Consider the following 10,096-nt stretch of genomic DNA (forward strand, 5'->3'; position numbering starts at 1 on the left):
CTTTAACAAAATTCGAGCAAAATAAGGTTGAATTGGCAACCTGAAACCAAGTTTACTCATCTCTATGTATACCGCAATTTCTCCATCACCTAATCCACTAGCTATCTCATCTTCCCTCAATAACCTAAGTGTAATATCATTTGGAATCTGGACTCGTCTTTAATCTCTTCAATTGTTGTATCAAATTTCAATTCTTCATGCTGTATTACTCATGTTCATCTCCGTTATTTTTAAGCAACATATCATCGGATTTGTCATCGGCCTGCCTGTGTAGATCATTCCCCACAATTACATTTTCATTTATTGTTTTCTTGGACTCACTCTCCGCCACACTGTAATTTGATTCTAGTTCATTATCTCCTCTGATTTCTTGATTATTGTTCATTCCCGATTCAATATCACTTAACCCATTTAACGAATTTCTAACTGCATTTTACAAATTCTCAAAGCAAATTATTGTTGCCTCTAAACTCCATTACTGCCTAAACCTTAACACACTTAAAACCTTAACTTTCTATTCAATACCAATACACAGTACATCAACAAAGCAAAATGATAGCAACCTCCAACTAGACACCATGTTACTTTATTCATCAGTGACTGGATAGAACAAAGTAGGACAATTCTAAAACCTAGCAAAATTTATATTAAAAAATGTGATAACGCAACAAGCAAATGGTGCTTAAGACAAGTCACCAGATTTTCACAAACCCAAACAAATTCAAGTTTCTTTTTTTTTTTTTAAAGAAAAAGAGCTGACCCAAGCGCACTCGGAACCTATTGCCATTCAACTGACTATAAGTACAACTTGAAACCTATGTTAGCGACTAAGTTTATAAGTACAAGCTCAAGTCTATATTGGTGACCTAGTTTATAAGTACAACCTCAGGCCTATATTGGCGACATGGTCTGTAAGTACAACCCTAAACCTATATTGACGACCTGGTTTATAAGTACAACCATAAGCCTATATTAGTAACCTAGTATGTAAATATAACTTGAAGCTTATGTCGCCAACCTGGTTATTAGTACAACCTAAAGTTGTTGGACTTGAAAATTTGTTTGATAAATGTGGCTTATTTTTTAGGAAAGTTATGTGCCACTACCTTTTCAAGCACCCTCAATTGATAGACAACTACCGGTAATTGTTGGAGAGTGTGCTGAAATCGAGGAGGTAACCACCCACAATCCAGGTCCTATTTAAGCTAAAGAGAGCATTAGATGAAGAATTCAACTAACTCTACAAGTTATCAACCTTTCAACCATTCTACTTACTACATGATCTTCAACAACAACACCAAAAATCCATGGAATTCCAACATTATCTCTAATTTTTCCAACCCATTTTCCCTTCTTATATGGCAAATATCTAACTTAGATATTGGAGGATCTATGCCCGAATCCCCTCCATTGCATCCTAACCATGTTTTGTGGTTGGCAGATTTGAAACGTTGTGATCGAATTGACATTTGAGGTTGGGTTCGTTCTGTTATCCTCCATAAAATAAATTCAGTTGTTGAGGTTTTTTTTTTTTTAGCATCAACAACATCACTCTTTTCTTTATCCTTCCCCTTAATTTTTGCCCAACCATTAATGATTGCTCCCAATCCAAAGCACCGTTTTCTATTCGAATCAACTGTGATGCAGTTGAATCACCGAAGCACTAACGCTCTTTGATCAAAGATTGCTACAATTCCTCTTTCTGCCAAAACTATGACCTAAGCTTCCATATAGGAGTGGCTAAGCGCCTAAGTAGTCTTTATGATCATAACAAAGTCTAGAGAGCTCTTCTTATAGGACCAAACTAGGGAAAAACTCTCCCACAACAGAGGAGCAGAAACACGCCTTTAACAAGCAAGCTACGCACCCTTGAGTTCCTTGGGTGAGGTGCGAAGCTAGTCCCCGATTATATTGACAAGAATGTGTGTTTAATATTATGATTGATAGAGTTAATATTTTATGGCAATTTTGGTGTTCTATCTTTCTTTCTTTTTGATTTTTTTTTATTTGTTCTAAATTTTGATTGTAGTTTTTTGGTATCTAAAACGATAAAATTTAGGTATCATTTTTTTTCATTTGAAATTTGAATTTGATTAAAATATGAATAGATACAAATTTAAAAATCTAAATAATAGATTTGTTTTTATTTTTATTTATAAATTGATTTTTATAAAACATTGAGTAAGATAAAGGTTCTTAATATCATAAAAAAATTATATCTTAATTTATACAAATGTTTTTTAATAAGTGTTTTGGTCTCCAATTAATTTGGTAGAATAGCTTTCAAACAGTTTTATTTAGTTTACCATCCGAATTCGAATTGCAGAAGAGATAAGAGGCTAAAATATAAATATAATCTTTATTCACTATATACATTCAGTCGAAAAATAAACTGTCCTAGTCATGAATCAAAAAAATTGTTGCTCTAGTAAATAAATAACGAATGTTATTAAATGAGGTAAAATAATTATTTGCAGATTTATACAGATAGAAAGTAGATATGGGCCTTAAAAACAGAACAACTGGAGGAAGTAACGAAGGAATTAATTGAAATTCTGAAAACATTGCAGGAAGAGCTTGGAGACGATCCTCATTTTGGGGAGAAAATGTTCGGTTTCGTGGATGTGGCTTTTATTCCTTTCTATTGTTGGTTTCACTCATATGAAACATTGGGTCAATTCATCTTTGAGACTGAGTGGCCCAAAATTATTGCATGGGCAAAAAGATGCAAGCAGTGAGAATCTGTTTCCAAGTCTCTTCAAGATGAGAAGAATGTACTCGGATTTATTTTAGAGCTGAGGAAAATGTCTGGTGTGGATAAAAGAAAGATCACAAAATGAGTTGATCAGCAGGGAAAAAACAAACTGAAAAAAATAAATAAATAAAGGACCAAAGAAGCACGATCGTGCCAGGTACTATCCGTCCATCCCTATTCCCTATGATTATAAAAATTCATTTTGATGTAGTTTTGTTTCTTCTTTTTTTTTTTAAATTTCTTTTCTTTTTTGTTTTTATTTTGTTTTCTTGTGTTTAAATCTTCTGTGCCATCTCGTCGTCCTTATCAATAAATTAAATTTATAAATTGATTTTTCTTTTTAAAAAGGTAAGGTTGGTTAAAATTTTATATTTATTTTATAGTGCTTTAATTTTTTCAAAATTTGAATTTGATTCGTCAGCTAAATAAAATTGTTTTAACACCACTTACCTACCTCCTCGGAGGCAATTAAAATTGAGGTTTTTCATAAAAATAATGTTCATTTTTTTTCAATCTTTATTTGTGTAAACAGAGATGACTAATGATTAAAATTCTCAATTTATTAAAAACTGGTAAAGTTTAAGTAGTTATTTTAATATAAAATATGAAAATAGTACAACAAATATTTAAAAGTACACCTGAATGTTATTATATATTTAGTTTAAAAGATTAATGAGGAAAACAAGTAAAATAGATTGGGGCTCAACAAAAGCTACCATTCTCATCCAAAGGTTTAAAAACTCTTTCAATGGGGACTTAAATGAATTTTGACTGGGGAATTAAGTGATATTTTACAAGGACTATACAGTGCCATATGGTGATTGAATTCTCCACTGATACGTCTCAATTATGATATATGAAAATGAATGCTCTATTATCATCATCTTGACTTGATTTGTCTTTCAAGACTTGCGGACGTGTACATTAATTATGATAGTTTAAATGTATCGATTTATTCTTTTTCTCTTCCCAACCTCCGATCAGTAGATCTAAAAAGGAAGCTAAGAATAGAATAAGTAGATCTGAATCCCTAATGATTATACATTACCTTATAAAACCTATTGTGAAAAATTTTTGGTGCTATAATGGCAGATCAAAACTATGTCAGGCTCCAATGAGAAATGTGTTGGGATTATGTGCTCTTTTAAAACATATTAATTTATTTATTTTCTGATCAATAAAATATTTGAGATATTTTTAATTGCATAGATATTTTGAATAAGGTCCGTTTAATCATATTATATGTATCATATGGATTCACGGAAGACATAAATACAACTTATCTTATGATTAAATAAATTAAGTTCGCAGTTGATAAATAGAGTTGGGCGCTCTATTTATGTTTAGACTGTAGTAAATTCATTGAATGATTTGTCTTAATCATATCTAAATTTACTGATATACTTTGACTACATTGAGCTGGATCACATATCAATTTAGTTGACATTGAAATGATTGTCAGACTTATTAAATCTTATAGGCATTGATTTTACTGTAATCTTAATCTTGAGTTAGTTATAATTTCCTGATTGTAATTGTTATTCCATTTGAGTTATCAATGGGCACGACACATACTTGTAGTCAAGATTACCCGATATCTTAGTGGGAGCAATTATGAGTATTGAAGTTATAGATTAACAATATAGAATTTGTACAACACATCTCTTGATGAGTTTTCGGCACTTGATCATAAAATTCTCTTGCCAAAGTGTGTCAATATATTTAGTATGTTGAAGATGATCATTAGAGAAAACTAGTAAGTATCAAGGAATAAGATGTAATTAAATTGATTGTAGAGTTGAGATATCGATTTAATTAACGATGTGGTATAAAAGATTATGAAGTAAAGAAATCAATGTGGCTTGCGACAAACTATTATTCGAGCATACAATTATGGAGGTCAGTTCCAATCTTATAGTGGAGTAGAGTTGGAATTAAATGATTAGACTTGTTCATTTACAAACTTAATTGTTATAGCCACTATTGTATGTTCTCAAATTATCCCCGGGTTAGCTTATTTAATTGACTACACCACTACTGGACCTAAAAACAAGAAAACTGGCATATTAGGTGTTAAACCTAATTATAATATTTGTTTAAACCTTATGTATTATATTCATGGGCAAATGAGGCCTTGTGTTATTTTACAAGGTGGGCCCCAAAGTGGTTGCACATGGTCTCCACTTTCACGTAATCGGAGAGATAATATTAAATTCAAAATATTTATTATTTTGAATGATAATAATAAATATTTAGGGTTTTACAAGAGATATTATATAAGTGTATTTTTCTCAAGCCTAAGGATGAACGTGATTTAAAATACACGTTTTGAGAAAAACACTGAAAAAGAAGCAGCTATTTTGGAAGTAGTGAAATGGACGCCCACACGTCCAGTGTTGATCAAATTTGAGTCATAGCTTGGAAGATTATTTGGTGATAGATCGTGATCCAACAAGCACAACGGAAACGTGGTGGTGACGGATCGTGATCTAATAAGCGTGGTGGTGACAGATCGTGATCTAACAGGAAAAGGTAGGTGATGGATCGTGATCTGGGGGCCTAGATTAATTTTGATTGTTCATCTTCTCATACTGTTAAGGTATGATTTTTTAAATTACGAATTTTTATATATTATATGAGATTGATCCTGAAAGTTTTTTTTTTAGAAAAACTGTTTTTTAACCAACAAAATATTCTCAATAGGTTATTCAAATTTAACTCTTAGTTGCTCCATTCATTCAAAAATGAAATGATTGAGCACAACATCTTATCTAATTTCAAATTACAGATCCTCTTCTGTACTCAATTTTTTCCATTCAGTGCCTTTTATCCATGCTAGAATATGAAAACAAAGGATGTTTATTTCTCCATGCCAGAATTTCCATAACCCAATGCTTGCAAAGATCATTTATTTTCTCGTGTTGGAGAGACTAAAAGCAAAGATCATGACCATAATTACATTACAATTATGCAATAACACAAACAAGCACTTGCATGGAGTAACTTGAGCAAACACAATATATCGCATCAAACTGAGTGAGCGATCATCAGCCATGGAAGGCGGCAACCTCAATATTCTTGCCCGAGCAGGCGATAGGCGCGTCGTATTTGCTGAAGAGTTTATAAGAGGAGATGAGCGAAAGAACAACATAGCAAGCCACTGCAACAAATGTAATTATCACTGATGCTATAGCTTTATGACAGAATCCACCAAATGAACCACAAACTGCGCTCCAAGTGATGGCTAAATCTCCCTTGCGTTCCAGGTACAGCACCTCCGTCGACACGGCTCCAGCCGCCAGAATCAAGTAAGTGAGCAACTGGGTTCATGAATTTAGCAGTAGCTTTTGATTCTTGTTTTGACAAAAGTTAGATAATTGAAGTAAAATTAGGGTTTGATCATCGTCACTAAAGGAGTTTTCGTACCCGTTGTTTTTAACTTGATTTTTAAAACTAAAAAATTTAAGTATCTGGTCAACAAATTGTATAATAGAATTTGGATGACCTATATGGATCTGTTTCTCGTTATTGAGAACTATGATGGACGAAGATTCCCTGATTTGGGTTTCTTACTTACATGTAATTGGTGGTAATGGATAAGAAGAAGATTATTTAGTGAGTACTAGTATTTATGGGAACTCAAATTTCCTTCCTCAATTAAAAATAATTGAGTAGAGACAATTTTCTTTTTCACAAAATATTATATCCCCAAATATTAGTAAGAGTGAAGATTTAGGTTAATTTCCATAAATTGAATGTAGAATAATCTTAAGAATTATCTGATTATAAATATTAATAGTTGTTTATGTAATATTAGTAATAAAAAATTAGAAAAATATTAAACTGTTGTTTTATTATATTAAAGCATGATAATAAAGTGAAATTTTTTTTCACTACTTTTTTCCATAAGACAATCAAAACCCTAAAATGCCCATAAAATTAACGAAACAACTTGTAAACGATGGCTCAGTTTTTGGTCCAAATTATGTCAATAAATTTAAGTCAAACTAGCATTTTCACGTGAGTATTCGAATTCCAATCATGCACTACCCTTGATGTGATGTACACTTTAACACAAGATGTGTTGAAAGCTTAACAGAAGAGCTAATTAAGATAAGGAAAGGAATCATGTAGAAATTATTTCAATTCAAGCTGAATGTCATCAAAAGCAAGCAAAAAACGAGCCCTATTTACCTGATCAAGGAAAAAGAAAGTCCAGGCTTGAGACATGGTGGAGGGACGAGGCATGGCTGCAATAATTGCTGAAAGAAGCGAATAGCCTGCACAAATGCCATTGGCATGCACTAAATACCTACATATTTGAGGCAATTTTTAAACAATTATAATGAATCAATTCCAGTTGAGTCTCTTGAAATCCTCGGAAAGTATACAATTTAATGAAAGAAATATGAATCTACAAACCTGAAGGCTCCAAGGTCGGAGTAAGAAAGAGAGCCAAAGTCACTAGTCTCAGAGTTCTTAAGCATGAGCACAAGTGCAGCAACACAGAGAGCCATTGGCACCAAACGTGCAATTGGCTCAGCTGTGCGCAAGGCAGCGTTGCCATCCTCATTGATCTCTTGATGAGCCCTCGATCCCATCATTGGCAGAGGAGAGCTTGCAGCAACCGCACCACCAATATTATTACTCTTCTCCATGTGCACCAACTACTGCTGTTTGTTGTTGTTGTTATTGTTGTCTCAATCGAGCTAGCTCAGCCAATTGGGAGAGTTGATGGGAAGTTCTGTTTGTGGCCTCTCAGAGTGAGAGGAGAAGCTGCTGCTCAGAGGTATAAATGCAGTTTAGGTGAGGTAGTTGAGGATGCTTTCAATGTCATTCATAGCATGCCACACTTTCCGAAGTGACTTGGTCAATATCACTGTAAGCCCAGAATCATCATCTACCGAATACATTATTGGAAATTTATTATTAACGTAGTCATATCACATGGAATTTTATATCTATAAATTTTCCATTTCTTATTATTTATGGAGATTTTTCTACATTATTGGGAATTTTTTTGGGGGAAATTTACATTATTGGAATTGGAATTTTGGAATTTCATCTATACAGAAATTTAGGTTTCGAGACATTTGAATCGATTTAAACCCTTGAATCAAATAGTTTTGGTTTAGTTTGGGTTTTTTTTTTCTAATTTTAGTTTCCTTTATTTTTAAATAATTCAAACCAAAATAGATTTTTAAATTCAATGAACCAAATTAATTTATTTGAGTTTAAAATGGTTTGGTTTGATTCCATTAAGATAATTTTACCCACCCTAATTAGAAGTATTTTATAACCTACAAAACAATTCAATAACATTTTATCAATAATTTTTTGTCAAGAATGTAAATTATATTTATATTGAGAAGTTCTAAAAAATTACTAATTTTGTGTAAATAAGACATTTTTTTAAGATGGAATAAAAAAATATTTTTACTAGTTGGATACGTCAAAAAAATTTCTCAAAAATCACAGATTATTGTTTCTAAAAAAATTGCACATGTTTTATTTTTCATAAATATTTTTAAAAAATATTATTGATTCCTCAATATTTTTTTTGAAGGCATCCATGGTTTTAGAGATTGATCACCTCATTGTTTGAGGTTTTTATTTTTTATTTTTTTGAGAAATCATTCTTTGAGTCTGAGCTCTCATAAGTTTTTTTAGAATCTATAAATAATACAAAATAAGACAGATGTGCGTTGCATCTGGACGGATGCCTCATAGTTAAAACTCTTTCTAAAAGAGGAAGAAAATGTTAATTGTGCAAAAGTTGATTTCAAAAGGTCGATTCATAATTAAATAGCAGGAACTTCTCGTCAGAGCACAGCAACGTATATGAAAATTCTATCAATAATCACTTTTATAGCGTTAAAAAATATCTACCATTTATTATAATTATTTTTTTAGGGTTATTTTTCGCCGACCCCCATAAAAATCGACAAATGTTACTGTGTACCCTAATTTTTCAACAACTATCAAAGCGCACCCATTCCGTTAAAAATCACCATCAACTTAACTATTATAAGGGTAGAATATTAAAGTTACATCGATGAATAAAGATAAAAGAAAAAAAATTATTTTTTTCTCTTCCTTCTCCGTGACCCCATTCATGCTCCCATGGACGGACCTAATTAAGGTCCAGGAGGGGCTTCAGCCCCCCTGGACCATTAAGTTTTCTTTTAAATGTATCCCAAGCCCCTTTTGAAAAAGTTAGATAAAATAATTTAGACACATTTTTCATATATTAAAAGCCTTGTGGTTCAATGATAAGAGTGCTATTTAATGATTTTAAAACCTGATTCAAATCCCATTAGCCATATTATTTTATTTTTTAAAATGTTTTGTGGAAACTACTTCGAAAAATAATATTTTCACGCATTTAAAATACTACTTCAAAAAATGATATTTTCACTCATTTAAAAATAATAATTTATTACTATTATTATTTAGAATTTAAAAAAAAAGTAATAAAATTTGAGTTTACAAGACTTAAAACATATTCGAGTGAATATTAAAAAAATCTAACTTAAATAAAATTTTTTGAACTAAGCCCCCCCTCATTTTAATTTCTGGGTCCACCACTGATGATGCTCCATCTTCCCTCCTCCATTTACACTTTGCAACAAGTGCTCATTTTCTTCCCTTCTCCATTCACGCTCCCCAACAAGGTTTTTCGCTTTTCCCCTTCCATCGACGTCACAAGGGTCACATAACCAATTGCACTACCGCAACGAATGACCATTTCTAGGTGGAAACAAGCGACAGGAGCTTGACGCAAGATCGAGAGGCTTTTGGCAGTTCAAAGAATCATGGGTTGCTGCTGACTGATGCGGCACCAACACTGGTGACTAGCAACTATAAAATCCCAAACCCAAAATTTTTGGATTTCCATGTTATTGTTTATTGATTTTTAGGTTTGGGTAGTTGACAATTTGTTTGATATATAAATTATTTTGATTTTGCTATAAAATTGGGAGTTTATGTTGTTGTCTGTGTGCTTTCAAAGAAGATATTTGGTTATTGCTATAAATACTGGGAAATGCCATGATGTTGGAGCTTGGATTGGAGATGTCTTCTGGGTTTTGGTTCAAGGACTAATAATGTCCAATTAATTTTAGTTTTAATTTAATTTCTTTAAAAAAACTTTAATTTAATTGTAATTATTTTCTGGTTTATATTTAACATTGTTTTTACACATTCTATAATAATTTTTTTTTTTAAAGAAAATAAAGTGCCAACTGCCAATTAATATATGTTCTTATAATTCCAGCAATTGCAATCAATTCAATTTATATGGAGGCATTATGGTGATTTCAACAGATGTCTGATAAAATC

General features: G+C 32.0%; 1 protein-coding gene across 1 annotated transcript; it reads right to left on the minus strand.

Annotated features, from left to right (window-relative positions):
- Window positions 1–5,598: 5,598 nt before the first annotated feature.
- On the minus strand, window positions 5,599–7,533 carry LOC18047136 (CASP-like protein 2A1). The gene is made up of 3 exons (XM_006442161.2): window positions 7,178–7,533; window positions 6,950–7,067; window positions 5,599–6,075 (listed from the first exon to the last, which is right to left on the minus strand). The coding sequence occupies exons 1-3, from the start codon at window positions 7,411–7,413 to the stop codon at window positions 5,803–5,805; spliced, it is 627 nt and encodes a 208-aa protein (XP_006442224.1). The 5' UTR covers window positions 7,414–7,533; the 3' UTR covers window positions 5,599–5,802.
- Window positions 7,534–10,096: the final 2,563 nt, after the last annotated feature.

The sequence above is a fragment of the Citrus clementina genome, unplaced genomic scaffold (genome assembly GCF_000493195.1).
Source record: "Citrus clementina cultivar Clemenules unplaced genomic scaffold, Citrus_clementina_v1.0 scaffold_3, whole genome shotgun sequence".
Lineage (NCBI taxonomy): Eukaryota > Viridiplantae > Streptophyta > Magnoliopsida > Sapindales > Rutaceae > Citrus > Citrus x clementina.

What these genes read in the sequence shown, in the direction of transcription:
- LOC18047136 (XM_006442161.2), bottom strand. Translation starts at nt 7,413, where the DNA reads ATGGAGAAGAGTAATAATATTGGTGGTGCGGTTGCTGCAAGCTCTCCT. An exon ending in TCCGACCTTGGAGCCTTCAG is followed by an intron (nt 7,068 to 7,177) that starts GTTTGTAGATTC and finishes TCAAATATGTAG; the next exon opens with GTATTTAGTGCATGCCAATG. An exon ending in CTTTCTTTTTCCTTGATCAG is followed by an intron (nt 6,076 to 6,949) that starts GTAAATAGGGCT and finishes TCATGAACCCAG; the next exon opens with TTGCTCACTTACTTGATTCT.